At 46.0% G+C, this 18,680-nt stretch overlaps 12 protein-coding genes and 1 long non-coding RNA gene across 14 annotated transcripts; 8 read left to right on the top strand and 5 right to left on the bottom strand.

Annotated features, from left to right (window-relative positions):
* Positions 1-124: 124 nt before the first annotated feature.
* LOC108160178 lies at positions 125-765 on the bottom strand. Its single transcript, XM_017294001.2, has 2 exons — positions 468-765; positions 125-401 (listed from the first exon to the last, which is right to left on the bottom strand). Exons 1-2 carry the CDS (start codon positions 674-676, stop codon positions 164-166), a joined length of 447 nt encoding a protein of 148 aa, XP_017149490.1. The 5' UTR covers positions 677-765; the 3' UTR covers positions 125-163.
* Positions 766-829: 64 nt separating this feature from the next.
* On the bottom strand, positions 830-1,378 carry LOC108160182. The gene is made up of 2 exons (XM_017294008.2): positions 1,106-1,378; positions 830-1,039 (listed from the first exon to the last, which is right to left on the bottom strand). The coding sequence occupies exons 1-2, from the start codon at positions 1,351-1,353 to the stop codon at positions 919-921; spliced, it is 369 nt and encodes a 122-aa protein (XP_017149497.1). The 5' UTR covers positions 1,354-1,378; the 3' UTR covers positions 830-918.
* Positions 1,379-1,518: 140 nt separating this feature from the next.
* On the bottom strand, positions 1,519-2,400 carry LOC117188075. The gene is made up of 2 exons (XM_033391382.1): positions 1,817-2,400; positions 1,519-1,742 (listed from the first exon to the last, which is right to left on the bottom strand). Exons 1-2 carry the CDS (start codon positions 2,212-2,214, stop codon positions 1,631-1,633), a joined length of 510 nt encoding a protein of 169 aa, XP_033247273.1. The 5' UTR covers positions 2,215-2,400; the 3' UTR covers positions 1,519-1,630.
* Positions 2,401-3,812: 1,412 nt separating this feature from the next.
* Positions 3,813-4,724, bottom strand: LOC108160176. Its single transcript, XM_017294000.2, has 2 exons — positions 4,138-4,724; positions 3,813-4,063 (listed from the first exon to the last, which is right to left on the bottom strand). The coding sequence occupies exons 1-2, from the start codon at positions 4,533-4,535 to the stop codon at positions 3,952-3,954; spliced, it is 510 nt and encodes a 169-aa protein (XP_017149489.2). The 5' UTR covers positions 4,536-4,724; the 3' UTR covers positions 3,813-3,951.
* Positions 4,725-5,288: 564 nt separating this feature from the next.
* On the top strand, positions 5,289-6,524 carry LOC117188184 (lipopolysaccharide-induced tumor necrosis factor-alpha factor homolog). The gene is made up of 2 exons (XM_033391665.1): positions 5,289-5,855; positions 6,287-6,524. Exons 1-2 carry the CDS (start codon positions 5,569-5,571, stop codon positions 6,387-6,389), a joined length of 390 nt encoding a protein of 129 aa, XP_033247556.1. The 5' UTR covers positions 5,289-5,568; the 3' UTR covers positions 6,390-6,524.
* Positions 6,525-6,625: 101 nt separating this feature from the next.
* Positions 6,626-7,469, top strand: LOC108160180 (lipopolysaccharide-induced tumor necrosis factor-alpha factor homolog). Its single transcript, XM_017294006.2, has 2 exons — positions 6,626-7,129; positions 7,191-7,469. Exons 1-2 carry the CDS (start codon positions 6,825-6,827, stop codon positions 7,291-7,293), a joined length of 408 nt encoding a protein of 135 aa, XP_017149495.1. The 5' UTR covers positions 6,626-6,824; the 3' UTR covers positions 7,294-7,469.
* Positions 7,470-7,566: 97 nt separating this feature from the next.
* Positions 7,567-8,480, top strand: LOC108160179 (cell death-inducing p53-target protein 1 homolog). Of its 2 annotated transcripts, none has more exons than XM_017294002.2 (3): positions 7,567-7,670; positions 7,762-8,077; positions 8,148-8,480. In XM_017294002.2, exons 2-3 carry the CDS (start codon positions 7,764-7,766, stop codon positions 8,242-8,244), a joined length of 411 nt encoding a protein of 136 aa, XP_017149491.1. In that variant the 5' UTR covers positions 7,567-7,670; positions 7,762-7,763; the 3' UTR covers positions 8,245-8,480. The 2 variants fall into 2 exon arrangements, with proteins under 2 accessions (XP_017149491.1, XP_017149492.1); XM_017294003.2 differs by having other exon boundaries at positions 7,597-7,670; positions 7,750-8,077.
* A 2,903-nt stretch (positions 8,481-11,383) lies between these two features.
* LOC117188026 (lipopolysaccharide-induced tumor necrosis factor-alpha factor homolog) lies at positions 11,384-13,127 on the top strand. The gene is made up of 3 exons (XM_033391170.1): positions 11,384-11,573; positions 12,332-12,478; positions 12,541-13,127. The coding sequence occupies exons 2-3, from the start codon at positions 12,348-12,350 to the stop codon at positions 12,641-12,643; spliced, it is 234 nt and encodes a 77-aa protein (XP_033247061.1). The 5' UTR covers positions 11,384-11,573; positions 12,332-12,347; the 3' UTR covers positions 12,644-13,127.
* Positions 13,128-13,595, top strand: LOC108157975 (lipopolysaccharide-induced tumor necrosis factor-alpha factor homolog). Its single transcript, XM_017290121.1, has 3 exons — positions 13,128-13,233; positions 13,292-13,427; positions 13,493-13,595. Exons 1-3 carry the CDS (start codon positions 13,128-13,130, stop codon positions 13,593-13,595), a joined length of 345 nt encoding a protein of 114 aa, XP_017145610.1.
* Positions 13,596-13,780: 185 nt separating this feature from the next.
* LOC108160495 (lipopolysaccharide-induced tumor necrosis factor-alpha factor homolog) lies at positions 13,781-14,422 on the top strand. Its single transcript, XM_033391169.1, has 3 exons — positions 13,781-13,956; positions 14,022-14,151; positions 14,207-14,422. The coding sequence occupies exons 1-3, from the start codon at positions 13,854-13,856 to the stop codon at positions 14,307-14,309; spliced, it is 336 nt and encodes a 111-aa protein (XP_033247060.1). The 5' UTR covers positions 13,781-13,853; the 3' UTR covers positions 14,310-14,422.
* Positions 14,423-16,000: 1,578 nt separating this feature from the next.
* LOC117188027 lies at positions 16,001-16,910 on the bottom strand. The gene is made up of 2 exons (XR_004472425.1): positions 16,821-16,910; positions 16,001-16,738 (listed from the first exon to the last, which is right to left on the bottom strand). It is a non-coding gene; the product is annotated as an uncharacterized LOC117188027 (long non-coding RNA).
* A 108-nt stretch (positions 16,911-17,018) lies between these two features.
* Positions 17,019-17,752, top strand: LOC108160494 (lipopolysaccharide-induced tumor necrosis factor-alpha factor homolog). Its single transcript, XM_017294530.2, has 3 exons — positions 17,019-17,243; positions 17,309-17,444; positions 17,505-17,752. Exons 1-3 carry the CDS (start codon positions 17,096-17,098, stop codon positions 17,608-17,610), a joined length of 390 nt encoding a protein of 129 aa, XP_017150019.1. The 5' UTR covers positions 17,019-17,095; the 3' UTR covers positions 17,611-17,752.
* Positions 17,643-18,520, top strand: LOC108160493 (lipopolysaccharide-induced tumor necrosis factor-alpha factor homolog). The gene is made up of 2 exons (XM_017294529.2): positions 17,643-18,208; positions 18,269-18,520. Exons 1-2 carry the CDS (start codon positions 17,883-17,885, stop codon positions 18,372-18,374), a joined length of 432 nt encoding a protein of 143 aa, XP_017150018.1. The 5' UTR covers positions 17,643-17,882; the 3' UTR covers positions 18,375-18,520.
* The last annotated feature ends 160 nt before the right edge of the window (positions 18,521-18,680 follow it).

Genomic DNA, 18,680 nt, shown 5'->3' with positions numbered 1-18,680 from the left:
GCTCTCGAGCTTTTGGCTCGTTGGAACTCTTATTTTGGCTTCGGTTTAAGAGAATCGATACAGTACAGGTAGCCCTCTGGAGTATCGACACCTGTTGAACCCGCGAATAGGAGTGACCTCTACGTTAATCAAATAAATTAAATTATTTTATTAATATTTTCTCTCATTTGTTCGCTTGACGATCCAGGGCCTGACGCTGCTTCCCCAGTTTCTTTTCGTCCAATTGCTCCTTCTCCACCTTACGGAAGCGCTGCCAGCGTCCATTGTCCTCCACCTCGCCCCTCTGGAGCCGGAATAGGGTGCGCTTGTACCAGCTCAAAGAAATGTGACGCCCAATGAAGCAACCGCAGGCGCCGCAATAGTGATTGACATCGTGACGTCCCTCCCAGCGAATGGGGTTGCTAAACGGAGAATCGATAGACATGAGAGAGAGCACGTTGTATGGGGCCGGATCTTATTGGGCCTACCAGCAGAGAAGAACGTTCAGGGTGCAGGCGATTTTCTGTAGACAGGTGACGGCCTCGCGTTCCAGGCGCGTCGTCTGCCACTGTCGGCAGGCTGGGCACTGCAGTTCCTGCGGCGCTGTGGTGAGGTGACCAACCTGTGGCACGGCCGAGACGCCGCCCCCATTCTCGTAGTCGCAGGCACTGCCGTCCAGGCTCTCGGTGCTTGCCATTTCACAGCGACGACGCACAGACCTATACTGAGACCAGAGGCAGAAAAGTATCTGTATCTAAATCTGGGTGGGCGCTGTGAGACGGAGAGCGCGAGATGTTTTTTTTTGAAGAAGAGCCAGCTAAGTGATGGCCGAATAATAACGCGTTACTTATTAAAAAATTAGACAGCAGCTGGCCGATGGCATTTATTTATAGATCACTTGACTAATTCTTGAGAACCGGCACTTCGAACGTCGGTCGGTTAAGTGGGACGCCAGTGGAAGCCCAGATGTCCCCCACATCTGCTGCAGAAGACCCGTTTGGTCTTGAGGCGGCTCTGCAGGCACGAGTACACAAAGGTCAGGGCGAAGATCGGGAAGCAGCTGCAAGGGGGTTGGGAGTTGAAAGAGAACTGCGAGAGAGTAGATATAGAAAAGTCTGCCATTTACCAGGATAGGGCGGATAGCAAACAGCTGAGCTGGCCCAGGGCCCCGGTCATCTCCACCGTCTCCGTTTTGGAGTCCTGCTGGCAGAGCGGACAGCGCACTTGGTAGCTGCTGGGGCCGATGCTGAAGAACCTCACCTGGGGCTTGCCGTCATGATGTCCCTCCAGCGTGGCCGTGGTGGCCGCCGAATTGTTGTCCACCTCCAGGTCCACATCCACCTCTTCCAATTCCTTACTCGGCTCGCTCGGCATTGCGACTGCCCAAGACAGCGCGCCAAGCAATTTGGCCACAGATTGAGAACGCGATGAGCCAATAAAGAGATGACAGAAGAGCGAGGCTCGTGCCAAAGAGCCGCAGAAGAGCGGCAGATCAAGCAAAGAGATTCAGCGAAACGAAACAATGTTTTTTTTTTTTGGAATGTATCATCTTCTCTCGTTCCAAGGTCAACAAAATTACTTAAAAACTAAATAAGACAAACGAAAAACATAGAGTGCTTCCCCATCTCCACTTCCCATCGACCAGCCATCATCATTGCTGCTTCCAGTCACCCAAGAGATAGCCGCAATTGCGACAGATGACCTTGCAGTCGTTGTTGGAGCGTCGCATGCAACAGGGATAGATGGGCAGCAGGGCAAAGCAGCTGCAACAATCGGAGACCAGCATTAAAGGAGGATCAGTGGATGGCTATACCTATACCCCATCCTCGCCACTCACCACTTGGTCTGCTGTCGCTCCAGACGCACCCCCTGCTCGTGCAACCGCTCGTGGCACTCCGGGCAGTACATCTGCCGCAGGCAACTGATGTTGGTGGCGGCGGGCGCCGGCGGTGAGACCTTCTCGGCCAGCTGACCCGTGGAGTTGGACTTCTTGCAGAAGTAGGAATCCGTTCCGGGATCAATGTCCGCATAACCATAGGGATAGCCGCGATGTGGGGGCGTGGTGGCCGCCAGGAGCAGTTTGTCCAGGGCTTGGGCCGACTGCTGCTTGGCCTGGCCGCAGTTGGGATTAAGGTTGATCTCGACTAGTTCTGAGTGGAACTCCTCCTCCCACTGCGACGGGGACAACGACGACGGATCCTCGACTTGCACATTGAGCTTTAGTTGCCGGCTCATGTTGTTGAACTGACGAGACAATATTTTCTATTTGCCTATAAATTTGGTTATTTCCTTACAATTGAAACATTCAAGACATAAAAAGCATTGGATCAATGTTTGCTGAGCTGAGCAGGGGAGGAGGGGTGATCTTTTGGCTAAAACCAGTTGTTCGTCTGTTTTGTCAGGCCCCCGCCGGCTCTAGACTTTGTTTGTCTAACACTATTTTCATGGCTGAAATGTTAACGGTTGCACTTGAATCCAAAGTCAAAGCGATGAAAGCTCCCGAAAGCACTTCATCGAGTGGGTGGCAAGTGAAGCTTTTTCCATAAAAACAAAACACACTTATTAACCCGTTAGGGGTCTGAAATGTAGTTGCTCTCATATTGTTTAACAACAGCTGCATACAAATGTATATGTATGTATATACATATTAAAAGCAGGTGAAAATTATATTGCGAGAGGCTGGAGTAATGATCTTTCGATGCAAAACCTGTAGAGAAGTATTTCCTAAAAGGGCCCCGACTCGCAATCATTTTTATACCCGATACTCAAAATGAGTATTGGGGTATATTAGATTTGTGGTAAAAGTGGATGTGTGTAACGTCCAGAAGGAATCGTTTCCGACCCCATAAAGTATATATATTCTTGATCAGCATCAATAGCCGAGTCGATTGAGCCATGTCTGTCTGTCCGTCTGTCCGTCTGTCCGTCCCTATTAGCGCCTAGTTCTCAAAGACTATAAGAGCTAGAGCAACGATGTTTTGGATCCAGACTTCTGTGATATGTCACTGCTACAAAAATATTTCAAAACTTCGCCCCGCCCACTTCCGCCCCCACAAAGGACGAAAATCTGTGGCATCCACAATTTTAAAGATACGATAAAACCAAAAACGCAGAATCGTAGAGAATGACCATATCTTTTAGACTGCAGAATTTGAATAAGATCGTATTATTATTATAGCCAGCATCAAGAAAACAATTTCATTTTTTCTCGCCCTGTCTCTCTCTAACACACACGTAGCATAGCCGGCTTGCTTAGAGTAAAACATTAGCGCCTAGATCTCAGAGACTATAAAAGCTAGAGCAACCAAATTTGGTATCCACACTCCTTATATATCGGACCGAGACGAGTTTGTTTCAAAATTTCGCCACACCCGCTTCCGCCCCCGCAAAGGATGAAAATCTGGGGATATTCACAAATCTCAGAGACTATTAAGGCTAGAGTAACCAAATTTGGTATCCGCACTCCTGTTAGATCTCACTTTAAAACGTTTATCTCAAAATTTCGCCCCACCCCCTCCCGCCCCCACAAAGGACGAAGATCTGTTGCATCCACAATATTGAGGATACGAGAAAACTAAAAACGCAGAATCATAGATAATGATCATATCTATCAGATTGCTGAATCTGGATCAGATCAGATAATTTTTATAGCCAAAAGGAACAAATCAATTTGCACTGGCTACGCAGCCCCCGACGTCACGCTCAGACTGATTTTCTGTCTCTCTCGCACGCACTCTTTGTCGTGTCGTTCAATATTAGCGGCGTCTGCCGGAGGAGAGCCATAGTGACTTAGTATCGCGTATAACTGTAGAGTTGCGGTGTCCGCAACAACTCACAACGTTCCCCCTCGTTTTTTTTTTAATGTATCATCTACTCTCGTTCCAAGGTCAACAAAATTACTTAAAAACTAAATAAGACAAACGAAAAACAAAGAGTGCTTCCCCATCTCCACTTCCCATCGACCAGCCATCATCATTGCTGCTTCCAGTCACCCAAGAGATAGCCGCAATTGCGACAGATGACCTTGCAGTCGTTGTTGGAGCGTCGCATGCAACAGGGATAGATGGGCAGCAGGGCAAAGCAGCTGCAACAATCGGAGACCAGCATTAAAGGAGGATCAGTGGATGGCTATACCTATACCCCATCCTCGCCACTCACCACTTGGTCTGCTGTCGCTCCAGACGCACCCCCTGCTCGTGCAACCGCTCGTGGCACTCCGGGCAGTACATCTGCCGCAGGCAACTGATGTTGGTGGCGGCGGGCGCCGGCGGTGAGACCTTCTCGGCCAGCTGACCCGTGGAGTTGGACTTCTTGAAGAAGTAGGAATCCGTTCCGGGATCAATGTCCGCATAACCATAGGGATAGCCGCGATGTGGGGGCGTGGTGGCCGCCAGGAGCAGTTTGTCCAGGGCTTGGGCCGACTGCTGCTTGGCCTGGCCGCAGTTGGGATTAAGGTTGATCTCGACTAGTTCTGAGTGGAACTCCTCCTCCCACTGCGACGGGGACAACGACGACGGATCCTCGACTTGCACATTGAGCTTTAGTTGCCGGCTCATGTTGTTGAACTGACGAGACAATATTTTCTGTTTGCCTATAAATTTGGTTATTTCCTTACAATTGAAACATTCAAGACATAAAAAGCATTGGATCAATGTTTGCTGAGCTGAGCAGGGGAGGAGGGGTGATCTTTTGGCTAAAACCAGTTGTTCGTCTGTTTTGTCAGGCCCCCGCCGGCTCTAGACTTTGTTTGTCTAACACTATTTTCATGGCTGAAATGTTAACGGTTGCACTTGAATCCAAAGTCAAAGCGATGAAAGCTCCCGAAAGCACTTCATCGAGTGGGTGGCAAGTGAAGCTTTTGCCATAAAAACAAAACACACTTATTAACCCGTTAGGGGTCTGAAATGTAGTTGCTCTCATATTGTTTAACAACAGCTGCATACAAATGTATATGTATGTATATACATATTAAAAGCAGGTGAAAATTATATTGCGAGAGGCTGGAGTAATGATCTTTCGATGCAAAACCTGTAGAGAAGTATTTCCTAAAAGGGCCCCGACTCGCAATCATTTTTTAGAACTGGTATTTCAGAGAATGACTCTCATGACTTGCTCTGTCATCTCCGATTCACCTCATCTCACTTGCTCAAATTGCACTCATTCCAACGAGATTATACGTTGCACTACCCTTACCCGCACCGCACCCATTTTTGTTGTAGATTAAACTATTTATTGCGAGACAAGCCGCCATTCCCCGTCAATCTATCAGTACTTCAACGCTTATTCATCAGCGGCATATTAGGGCAGTGCTACGAGGTGAATCATCATCTTCCCCGCCTCACAATCTCACTTTTTCTCTCTAAATCAACTGCACAATAAAAAACAATACAGATACAATGGATACCTTTTATGAATGTGTCTGAAAATCCCCTGGTGCTTGGAGCTGCGATAAGATTATGATAGTGGGTCTCGGGGGGAAGGTTTTGTAGGCCTCCACTCTCAGACGACTCCTCAGTGCAACGCCAACCAGCAAGCCGGACGGTACTCCAGTTTTTAAAACAAGACCACAGCACAATCGAAAACACAGACATGGACAGCAAGCAGCCTCCACCATACAGCGAGCAGAGCGGATTCACCCCGGCACAGACATATCAACCAGGTGGTCCCACACAGCCGCCATTGTACCCACCCATGCCACAGCCGCCCCAGCAATCCACGGTGATCATTCAGACGACGACGACCTCCAATCTGGTGCCGATCGGCAGCGGCCCCACCCGCATTCGCTGCCCCTCCTGCCACGCCGAGGTGCTGACCACCGTGAAGAGCACCCCCTCGGGACGAACCCACTGCTGGGCGATGATCCTGTGCCTGTTCATGTAAGTAATGGCCCTGAAATTGGTCTTCCTCACTGGAACAGATTACACATATCGTATACAAATGTATATGCTGTTCTCGAACAGAAGGTAAATAGTATTGTACATAGCAATCACACTCTCTTATCGCCACTTGCGAGTGGCAGTGAATGTGTGTGTACGAAAGAGAGTCAACTGTTATGGGTGTACCAACACTCGAACGGGTTGTTATCGCCAGTGGAAATGGAGTTGAGTCAGATAACAAATTGACGAACAGCAGTAGAAATAGCCAGACACGTTTGTCCCATCGATTGTCTGGACTACTGAAGCAAATTAGGGGCTCAAAATACACCGACATTGGGAGATATACCATTATTATGAAACACTCTCCCCAAAACTCTACCCTTTCAGCTGTTTACTTTACTCACTCTCCGTGTATCTCTTTCTACCCATAGCTGCTGGCCCTGCGTGTGCCTGCCCTACTGCATGGATTCCTGTCAGAACGCCAACCATTACTGCCCCAACTGCAGCGCATACATCGGCACTTTCGAGAACTAATGTTCATTTCTATGTACGAGCCCCATCCATTAGCGTCATACTATGTACTATAATCAACTGTAAATATATTTGTATTAGCATCACAAGAAGACACATTAAACACAAGATTCCAACAGGAAAAGAAAATGCGATAAACTCAACGATTTGCTTACTTAGTCTAAAGCTTCTTGCATATGGTTTATACGTATGATGTGTCTCACTTGCTTATAATCTTTGTTGACCATTACTTTATATCCAAAAGCATTTTCTGGATTAATTTTCTGTACATACATACATATGTATGCCGCTCGATTAACTCAATCGATATGGCTCGTTTACTTTTACCCATACTAATACTAGCACCCATTTTAACCGTCATTACCGATTTCTCAACTGAAGTTCTATCGCCGGTTAGTCAGAAGAGATAACAAAGTTTTGATAGTACACCCACCCTAAATGGGTTCCCGGAACGGCTTCAGTGCATGTCATACCATGAACATGAACACCCCGCAGGTGGTAATAACCGCCGAAACCTTTGAGCCGGTCAGCCAACCAATCACCCTCACACCCGGCACCGTGGTCGCGAACCAGCAACCTATTTATAATCTCAATCAGATTGGGACAGGAGATAGCTCGCTGAAAGTTGGCTGGCAGCCGATGCAAGTTCGATGTCCCTCCTGCCAAGGTGAGGTGCAGACTAGCCTGATTACCTCCTCCACAAAGACCACCCATCTATGCGCCTTGATCCTGTACATTTGCTGGTGAGTGGATGGGAATGTACGGACATTGTAGTGTCGGATTAACAGATAAACTTGATTCTAGCCTCTGGCCTTGCGTCGTCTTGCCCTACTGCTTCAACTACTGCAAGAACGTCCGGCATTTCTGCCCCAACTGTGGAAACCACATAGGAACCTATTCGATATAATGACGAGTATTTTTAAATGTATCATTACCAGAAACCGTTAATATATGTAGACCATACTTTCAAGCCAAATACTCGTTTGAAATTTTCTGAAAGCACCACCGACAATGCAAGACGATCATATACATATTAGACTTTTTCTTCAGGTGGATATAAACATATTATATTTTAAATTGCTGAAAGCTCTGCAAAATGAAACCCAAGCGATATATTAGCACACACATCTCGGCCGATAGACCTATCGATATCACAAATAGCCGAACACGACTGCGCATTCGTTTCAATTTTCGATTTTATTTTCAGTACGTTTTCAGCTCTTTTCCGCAGTGGGTTTTGCATTCATGAAGAAGAAGACACTTCGTTATCGCTAGCACTTTACAGTAAGTAGACAGTTTGCGAGCTTTTACAGTTCTTTCGAGTAAAATGCTCTCTGGAAAACACTTCGAGTATACATCCAAGCTATCCGAATAGATATGGCAGATTACAGCAAACTGGGATCACCACCGGCTTACATGGACGAGGCATCGGCTCCACAGCATACTGAAATGAATCAGTATGCACCACAATATGCTCCACAGGCAAACTATCCGCCGCTGCAGCCACCTCCCCAGGTTCCACCGCCTCAGGTTGCACCTCCTCAGGTGGTCCACCACACCACTACTATTGTAGTTGATAGCCACGGGCAGGGCATGGTCTGCCCCCATTGCAACGCCCGTATACGAGTGCGCACCAATTTCCATCCCACGGGCAAAACCTATTGCCTGGTAGCTCTGCTCTGCCTTTTCCTGTAAGCATACATATACAACATATGATGAGTAATCGTCGATCGCGCTGAATAAATAAATTGTGTCCGTTAGGTGCTGGCCCTGCGTCTGTGTGCCCTGCTGCTGCGACTGCTGCTACACGACCAGTCAATTCTGCCCCAACTGCAACGCCTGCCTGGGCTCGTTCTAAGGCACCCAGTGAACATTTGCACATAATCGACATGTGTGTGTACCAATGCATACTAACATAATCATAAACATACATATATACGTACATATGTACTATATACATAACGACATTTGATCATACAATAATCCAAACAAAACATACTCGACGAATAAACAGATTCATATTTCTGCTTACAGTAAGCGAAAAAATAAAGGCTTTTCAAGCGAAGCGGATTCCGGGAAATCCCATAAAACTAATTGCGTTTTCTGTTGTTTTTTACTTGGTGTAGGGGCCGAATTTAGGGCTCGCGCACACTATAGCTGAAAGCGGAGCTGAAATCGGAGCTGATAGCTGATTTATAAGCTCTGAAAAAACAAACACACTGCACCGGTGCAAGTGCGCACATTGCAGACTGAGCTGAGCTGAAAGCTGAAAAAGCTCGCTGAAATCAGCTCAGCTTAGATTGATCGATCAAGCATGTTTGTTTTTTCAGCAAGCTGATTGCTGATTTTGTTCAAGTGTATTGGTTCATAAGTGATCGAAAATGGGCGAAACATTGTAAAGCGATGAAGCTGGGGAATAAGCGGGATTATTCAAAATATTTGGATAATAGTTTTATTTCTATAATTTCTGGAAGGCGATAAATCGGGCAAAAAAGTTTTATTATTACCATTTTCATATGTCAATAATAAATATAATATACTATGTCCCCAAGTACAGTAAACGCTCGAAAGACATCACAATGTTTATTATTATACAAAATAAATAATAGTTGAAAAATGTAATATTAATTCGCAGTGGCTTTTAGCTTTCAGCAATCAGATCAGCCGACAATGTACGCACCTGCAAGCTGATTCTGCCTGAAAAAGCTCTCAGATCAGCTGAGCTTTCAGCTCCGATTTCAGCGCCGATTTCAGCTCCGCTTTCAGCTATAGTGTGCGCGAGCCCTTAGGGAAAGAGTATGGAACATCACGGATAAGCACAGTTTTCTTTTGGTAATGCTTAAAAGTGCAGATACATAGTAACTCCGAAAGTGGATCGTAAGCTGCAAGCGCACGCATCTAAGCGAAAGACGTCACGTTTACCTTGACCCAGTAGTGTAGCGTAGGGAGAGCATAGATTAAAAGCTTGACCAAAATTTCGCTCAATTGGGCGAAAGATCATCCGATTATGCAGTTAAAGTTCCTAAGATCATCCGATTATGCAGTTAAAGTTTCCAAATATCATCCGATCTTCGAGCTTTTGGTTCGGTACCGCTTAGCTGAACTTGCAGAAGTTGGGCTGGAGTTATTGACTGAGAATCGATTGATTAAAGCGGACGTGTTTACTCGGGAATAAATAAATATATATATATATATATATATATATATTTAGCCAACGAACAGTTCTGGCATCTACGCCATACCTCTTGAGTTGAGTTTCAATTAAGACCGAGAATCAGGAGATTTACCCAGGAAAGCAGTGTAAAGAAAAACCTAGCTGGTATGTCCGTGATTAGTTTGGAAAGTGTTCGTGGTAATATATATATATAAGAATTTGTGTTATAGGACGGCGGCCCGTAGCCACGGTACTGCTCGTGCGATCATCCGTTGCATAGGAGTGCATATACGGTGTGGTCTACGAGAGTTGTGGGGCGGATCGAAAAGACAAGTAGTGAACCCGCGGGAAAAACACCGAACAGCGAGACCTGCAGCTTGGCGTTGTCTGTCGAAAGCCTCAACAACCGTGTGGATGCACGGCGAAAACCAAGAGGCGCCTCCGGAACTTTATTTTTGGCGTCATTGATGCCACCCGTTATCGAGCCTCCAATGAAAGTGTAGTCCGCAGACCGACGTCGAATCGGATCGGCAACCTGAAGTCAAGCTAAGGAGCTAATGTACCCCATCGTCAACTGATTTAGCGGCGCCAGCGACACCCAATAATGAACTCGAATTGATTGCATTATTGTTGGATACTTCCGGCGGCGCAGTCCTACTCAGCCTGGCTGAAATGTCTCTCGACCACGTCAATAGAGGATCGTAGTTACTCGTTGATGTAACACACGCCCCTTTTTCCTCTAGATTTCATGTGCCAGGCTAAAACCATTCTCTTTCGTCACACGATGTATACAGTTTTATAGTTAGTTATGTAATCCAGCCAACATAATGGTTTTTGGAAACTAATGGGTATGAGAGCAACATTAATTTTTCTTGAGATTACAAAGCAGTACACTCTAGTACGCTCACGTGCATATATACTCGTATTAAATATCTTTTCTTTTCCTTAGAAGTATACACCAACGTCATCATTGAGCTCAACGATCACGGATGGAATAAACGGTACTAGCCTACCAAAAGCGCTGTAAGTTTGTAAATAAGAACAAGTACTACATATATGCACTGAGCTGGGAAGTAACCTGCGTGTTACATATATTTTTCTATTGATATCACCTTTATATATCCGTAACCATAATGTATTGGTACCTCTCACCCCTTTAGAATCTGTTACCCATATATGATGGTCATTTTTAAATCTTTATTTTTCCTAATATTTCTTCTCAATTCTTTACATATACATATATTAAGCTATCGAGACACAGCAAAAAAAATGAATTTAATTATAAGTTAAGAAAACCCCCCTCCAAGAATTTAATTATATGATTAGGGATTTATTGAAATATATATATAATGATATTGATTTTGAAGTACAACCATAATATGTTCTAAATTCAGGAGTCCGTCCTCAGAAAGGCATGATCAAGGTGGTGGGATGATAACTGTTTAACGATATTCAAGGGTCTATACGGTCAGGTTACCTGTATAGCATAGGTTGGGAGGGTAGAGAAGATAGAGATTCTCACTAACACCGGAGTTTCTCATCATTTGAGTAGAGTAATTGATAAGTATGTCCACACTTTCCACAACCAACTTGTTAGTCCCATAACCAATTCCTTGCTCCGGTTAAACCTGGATTCTGTTGTTAGTTTTATGTTTGGTTCTTCTTTTTTTTTTAATTTTTAAATGTGCACCTAAAACATTATGCGAGTGTGTGTCAGTATGTGATAGGAGAGAGTAGAACGAACCCCGACAATCCGGCGAGCTTAGTCAGAGCATAGCTAGAGGTGCACACGAAATCTCTTCATACTAGTATGGGTAAACGACAGCTATCCCACACCTGCACGCTACATTGGCAACATTGTTGCTGCAACATGTGGCGTGCTGCCGGCTACTACCGATTGTCATTCGTGTTGGCCATGTGCGGGTCCCGGTTTTCCACTTGCGAATTTGAAATCATTTCCATTTTGGCGGCAACTGAATTCGGATTATTCCGCAAATTTCTTCTTGAGTGATTGATAAGACACCTATAAGCTTGTGAGTATATACGATACCTTTAGAAGCTGTGTCAACATCTCAACCAGAGTTCAGTGCTTTGTACAATAGATTAGGTATGGTTTGTCTTGAGGTGTCGCCCCGGCCACAATTCAAAGCATTGTTCCTCGCTCCGCCAGGAGTAACTGAACCAAGACACGCATAGGCCTGCCTGGTCAAGTGAAGAGATTGTGAGGGCGGTAAGCATTGTGGCTGGACACACCCTTGGCCTAATGATGATACTAACGTCGGGCCGAGTCTGAATATAAATAGATTTTTTTGTTGACTTTGGGAGGGAGGGCAAACAAAATTGGCAAGGTACTAGTGCCGTCTTGTCCGTGGTGATTGCTTAGAAAGGGTAGCAATGGAGATGAGGAGCACTGAAGAGAATGACGGCATCCAAGGCATACTTTCGAGTTTGCTCCGCCATCTGACATCAGAGGAGATGGAAGGGTCTCTATTCGGTCTCTTGCGGCAAGTGGATGGATGACATCAGAGGAAGTCGACTGGCGCTAAAAAGTTTTCGAGTAAATTTCAACACGAAATTAATAGAGATAAGGTCGCGCGCAACTTGTATGCATGTGTCGCTTCTATGCAATTATAATCTCCACCGGGTGCTATAGAGGGTCTCTGTGGAATTCCGAAATTAATTCATGTTTCATGTCCAACTCCACTTGCACGCGAACCAGTAGTTGTCCCCACGGGACTCAAGGTCGGTGCAGCAATCGATAATCAGTTGGGTCTGCCTGCGCTTTTTGCAGCAGTATCATCAGCATCATGTCCTCACCCGTCGGTCCAGAGCCCAGCAACCTGATCTGCCCCAGCTGCCACCAGAACGTGACCACGCGCACCGAGCCAAAGGCCTCGACCAAGACGCACTTGATAGCGCTGATCATGTGCCTGACCTGGTAAGTGGGATCGAACCAAATACCGCAATCCATTAAGCCCAATTATCTTCATTCTCTATTAGCCTCTTTCCCTGCGCGTGCTGCCTGTACTGCACGGAATGTGCTCGCAACACGGCACACTTCTGCCCCTCCTGCAACGCCTACATTGGATCCTACGAGCGTTGAGTGGAAGCCAGGCTCTCTCTGGTCTGCTCCCCAGCAGCCATGCCGGAATGCTACGCTACTTTTTCTAAATATTGATAGTACTTTTGTATATTTAACCTATATCATTGCCTCGCACAAGCATTTATTCTTACGCAGCATTTTGATGTTAAGCAAAATATTTTAGTGTAAGATTGAGCTTATTTTGTTCCACAGCGCAACAATAAAATCACCAGTTGATAACGTTTCAAAAATATCACGGGAATATCTAAAATTGAATACTCTCCTAACCTACATTACGATTACGCCCATTCTCGCCCCATACGTTTATATATGTCCGTTCATATGAAACCATTACAGTAAGCTCAAGGCCACGCGTCGCAAATTGGAGTGCCCCCAAATGGGTGGATATTAGTGGTAATGGAGGGTTCTTCGTCATGGCCAGCAGGTGACACGTGGCCGCAGATATAAAGCAAGGCCAGGCCCGCTCCTATTTGAGCACTCAGCCATGGACGTGGACCTCAAGAGAACAGCCTACCCTTATATGGCGTCACCGGAGCCTGTACTTGTTCCAGGAACGCAGCAAAACCCGGTTTTGGTGATCAATGCCAATGGTAAGTGTTGGGGTGATTGTAGAAATGATTCTATTGATCAGATTTCCCCCTGCTACAGGGGAGGCACAGTCCAAGCTGGGACCTGTGGCCCAGATCCTGTGCTGTCCCCATTGCCGATCCACGATGGAGTCCCGTCTGGAGCCCCGAGTGACGAAGCACACTCATGCCTTTGCCTTTGCTCTCTGTCTGACGGGGTGAGTGTCGGGCATCGGCAGGGGATGCCGTCTTTCCTTCCATTCATTCCACCCTCTGCTCTTAGCCTTCTCTGCCTGGTGCCGCTGCCCTACTGTCTGAAGAGCTGCCAGAGCGTGGACCACTACTGCAGCCACTGCAATCGGTTCCTTGGAAAAGCTTCCAGTTAATCTTTGTTTCATAAATATCAAGAAAAACATAAAACTTGGCAGAGCCAAGTATAAACCCACAAATTTCAGCACTTTGATAGCGACGCTATCGCGGCCTCTCGCCCACATACGAACATACATACATACGCAGACATACTATTCACTTGTAAAATCCGAATTGACGAGACCTTCCGTTGGACAGCTACGTAGTTAGAACTTCAGTTCCGGCCCGAACACCGAGCGCTTCACACATCCAACGGAAATAGCCATAGCACAGTAATGGATTATAAGGGCACCGCTCCGCCAGAATACGGCCAATTTGATATGCCAGAGGTTCCCCATCAGGTGGTTGTCCAGCCAGCGGCTGCTGTGACAATGCAGGGTAAGTACGACACCTGAAGGATTCCTGGAGTACATATATTCAAATCTTCTCAATTCGTCGCGCAGCCCCCAATGTGCTGGGCGATATTCCGGCTATGGCCACATGCCAGAGCTGTGGCTCCCGAGGGGAGACGGCCCTCACCTTTGAGCCCAACACGAAAACACATCTTCTGGCTGTCGGCATTTGCCTGTTGGGGTAGGTTAAACACAATCGAAACAGGGACATCCGGGACTAATCCTTTCCTTGGCAGGGGCATATGCTGCGTCTGCATTCCCTACTGCACCAATTCCTGCCAGACGGCCAAGCACAATTGCAGCAGCTGTGGTGCCTACCTGGGGTCCTACAGCAACTAGATTCGGGAGGATTTTTTTTGTATTTTTTCCTGTATATTCATTCACAATCAAAATTATATATACACATACTATATATTGTGAAATTGTTTATGAATAAAAGCACTCGCTAGCATTCCGTTCAAGACTTATCAGCTGGTCTCCCGGGACTTCTAAGTATTCGGGGGACTTAAACGGAAACTGAGATTAAAAAAATGACGCAGACCAGAGCTGGCTGCAGCCTCAGTACCGAAACGATGTTTGCTCGGAGAAGACCTGCAGGGAAAATGCGCTCGCAAGAAGTCTATAGAAGTCTCACTCAGCCGCCGGAAGCTCCGGGTCCGCCGCCAGAACCTGCGCCGGAAGAGTGTGGTGACGACAGCTGCCCCCACTGCGATGCAGCCCCAATGGTCGGTAAACGACATTCAAGGCTAAGATGGTGGCAGAAACTTCGGGCCAGTCTATCGTGAGTATTTAAAGAGTAAGAATACTGAATTTCATTATTTCATGGAGTGCATTTCAGGCCCCTCTATTGCTTTCGTTTTCGATATAAAACGATCTTTAAGTGCCGGTCGTGCGGCTGGCGGACCTCTTCACCCAGTTCTTCGAAAAGATGCAGCTATGAATGCAAAAAGACTACAGGAATCGAATCATGAATGGAAAAGAAAGGAAGAAAGATGGCTATTATTTTAAGAGTTCTTTAACTAATTAGATTTCATGAAGTTATGGCTGTAGAAACGGAGTAATTGGTCAAAATCAGGATCCCAACAGAAATAACGAAAATATGAATATTTGCCAAATGTGAAGGGGATTATAAAATTATATCTATGTATATCTGAGGCATAATTTTCAGGAGGTACACTTAAAAGGAAGAGAGAGAGAGGGACTCGTTGATAAAGCTTTCCGCAACTGGTGGCACATTTTTGTTGAGAGAACTGTTGCATCAAGAGCAACCAGCAACGTGTTGAGAGAGTTGTTGCAGCAGGAGAAATGTTGATAGAACTGTTGCATCAGGAGTCATCAGCCACATGTTGCTCCATGACTTATCCGGAAGAAAATGACATTGCCGGGACTTGTAACTTGTACATTTTAAAGAATAAATCAGAGGTCATGATTGCGGTGTAGAGTAATGGTTTACATTCGTATCTGAATTAATAATTTTATACAATGCCTTACAATTTTGCCAAATGTATAAAAAACCAGAGCTTCGAGCAGACCTCAACTGCAACATACAGTGATAGCTATATAAATGTCCAGGGCCTTTGCCAAAAGCTGTCACTCCTCCTGCTACGCCCAGGCCTAAATATTCCACAACCTCCTCCAGCTGCACCGCTGCCCCCACGCTTCGCGTAACGCATGTGCAATCAGTAGGTATGGGAATTTAAGATGGGGTACATTTTGAAATATTTTTATCAAATAACAACTATTATTTAATTGCGTCTGAGTGAGTTATCCGAGGACGAATCTTCCAACAGTTCGGACGATTGGGATTAGAGTATAAAAGATCATTTTGCAAAACGCAGTCCCAGAAAGATTCTCAAAGGTGCCCAACCATTCCAAAATCTAGAACTGACAGACAAGATCCGAAAATGGGAAAAGGATTGACTTTTTCTAAGTTTAAATGAAGATACTACATATTATCCTAAAATAGTGAAACTATTGAAATCAACACATAAGTTTCCGAAAATAAATGTATGCCCAGAAAAATGTGTATATATATGTACATATGTGTGTATTCTACTTAATTCCCGGGATGAAAAGCTAACCTGTTAATGAAGCTGATAGCAACATTGTTGCACAGTTGCACACAGGGACAGGATGCATGTTGCACATACAAACTCTAGAGCTTATGGTCCAGGAATCAGTTCTCTGTGTGACGTCTCAACTGCTGTTTGAAAGTGCGGAAAACTGGATTTCGTTTATCCAAAAGTGCGTCTGCAGCCTCTGATAAGGTCAATAAAGCTGTACCCTCATCCAGAGCTAACTCCCCCGCAGAGCTCTATTTTTGAGCTGAACCTGGGCATTGCTATTTTATCGGAATCAGAGTGTGCTCAGGCATCATTCGCGAACTGAATGCCGTACAAACTGCTTCCACAATACGGCCCGGCGGCACTTGTTGCGTTGTTTGTCGACTGGCGTGAAAACCTAAAGAAGGAGATAAGAGCTAATGTGATTGCTGCTAGGATGGCAAAGTACCGGATTCACCACAAGTATCACCGTATTCCAATCGAATGCTGTCCCAGATGCAAGTCAACGGCCGTTAAGTTGGAAATCCGTACTAGTCGCTCGGGATGGAAGAAACTAAAGAAGAATTTGGTGTAAGCAATTCGGTGTGCGCCTGGTATTATCTGAATAATAATATTCCCGTGAATTCATTTCAGCGAACTATGCTTCTGTCGGCCATATATTCCAGCGGGCATGTATAAGCAGGGTCATACATGCCGATCCTGCGGCTGGATGGACGTAATTAAGATATGTTAAAGGAATAGAATATTATATATATATATATATACATGCATATACGAGTATACTCACGAACATTCAGATAGCCAATATGATCAAATATTAATTACGATCAAATATTATTCCGCTTTCTTTAAAGTTATTCCACTTGTTGTTTCTGTCTTATAAAACGGGTGGAAGAGAAAAAGCTCTAAAATTAGCTGAGCCGAGCAAGCAGCGCATAGATAAGACAGTGCAAAAGCTAGCAGGAAAGCAGAGCTTTTGGCCAAAAGCACTGTTGTTGTGGTAAATTTGTTGCGCGAAAGTTCGTCGTTTGAAATCAGTTCTCTGTCGACCATCAAACGGAAATGCAGTACAATCAGCCACAGCCTGGAGCCGGTGGCTATCCGTACCAGCCGCAGCCCCCAAGCTACGAGCAGGCCATACATGTTCCGGGTCCAGCTCCCGTCAGAGTTCAGCTCCAGGGTGCGCCACCACCCGTGGTGATCATTCAGCGTGAGTGGCCTATTGTGGCATCTATTTCTCTGTCCAAGCCGGGCTGAGGCCATGATTTCTTCCAGACCAAGCTGCTTTGCCTGTGGGTCCTGACGCCAGCTTCATTACCTGTCCCCACTGCCATGTCCAGAAGCTGACCCGCGTCGAATATGCGCCCAGTGTGCGCACCCACTGCATGGCCGCCCTCCTCTGCATCATTGGGTAAGATCTAATGTCGTTTTTGTCTTGGTTATCTAATCTTTAACTGGTCCACGTAAACAGCCTCTGGTGCTTCGCCTGCCTGCCCTACTGCGCTACCAGTTGCATGAATGCCAACCATTTCTGCGGCAACTGCAACAAGTTCGTGGGCGTCTACAGCAGCGACTAGTCGCTATGGGGATCGATACTTTCCGAATAAACAAACCGACCCGATCCCATCACATCATCACATATCATATACGAGTGCGAACATTTTTGCCTGGGTGTCGACAGACGAAAGACATTTTTCCCCATAGTGTAAACAGACGGGCCAGAAAGCTTTTCCACCACTAAACGGCTTTAATTGATAAGAAGCGATACGAGTCAACAATTTTTCGGTGCGTTCCATTGCCTTGACGTTCACCGACGAGTCATTTGTCCATTCACACCCCGAAAATCAATATGGAACCCGTTTATCCAGCCGCTCCACTGGAGGCCTCGAAGGGTACAGGAGAAGCCCTCGTCGAGCACCAGCAGCTGCTGACACCGTCACCTCCGAGCTACGATCAGGCCACATCCTCTCCGGCACTCACCACAGGACCCGCAGCGACGCCAGCCCCAACTGCAGCTCCGGCCCAGCATACAGTGGTGGTGGTTCCTGGATCAATTTACGGCCCAGAGCCCATGGACATCCAGTGTCCCTACTGTCACAATTACGCGCGCACCCGCGTCTCCTATCGGCCCAACTCGCGCACCCATCTGATTGCCCTGATTTTATGCCTCTTCCAGTGAGTAATGCTGGCTAATTTCTGCTTCTGCTGCGGTAATCTGATATCTTCCTATTACAGGCTTTACTGCTGTGTGTGCCTGCCGTACTGCATTGGCAGTTGCATGAACACCAACCACTACTGTGGCATGTGCGACCACTATCTTGGCAGCTACCAGCGCAAATGAGGCGGATGTGGGGAGGCCGGGTACTATGATCTGGAGATGAGCTTTTGATGGCCTTCTGTATCTGTTTCGTCGCTCTTTTCATGCTTCACATTTATAAAATACTTAGATAATAAACTGTTGATGGTCGTCAACCAGTGTTTACTGTATCTGTGGCCACATCCTATGCTTGTACGTGAGATAGGTTGAGTATACATCCCATTGTGTGCATTAGATAAAGCTTCAAGCTAAAAACTTGTACAATTTCAAAGATATTTTTCGTTTTGCAATTGCCGAAAAGGTTGCCCAACCGCCCTCCGAAAGCTTTTA

The sequence above is a fragment of the Drosophila miranda genome, chromosome 3 (assembly GCF_003369915.1).
Source record: "Drosophila miranda strain MSH22 chromosome 3, D.miranda_PacBio2.1, whole genome shotgun sequence".
Classification (NCBI taxonomy): domain Eukaryota; kingdom Metazoa; phylum Arthropoda; class Insecta; order Diptera; family Drosophilidae; genus Drosophila; species Drosophila miranda.
This window is presented reverse-complemented; position numbering and strand designations above follow the sequence as displayed.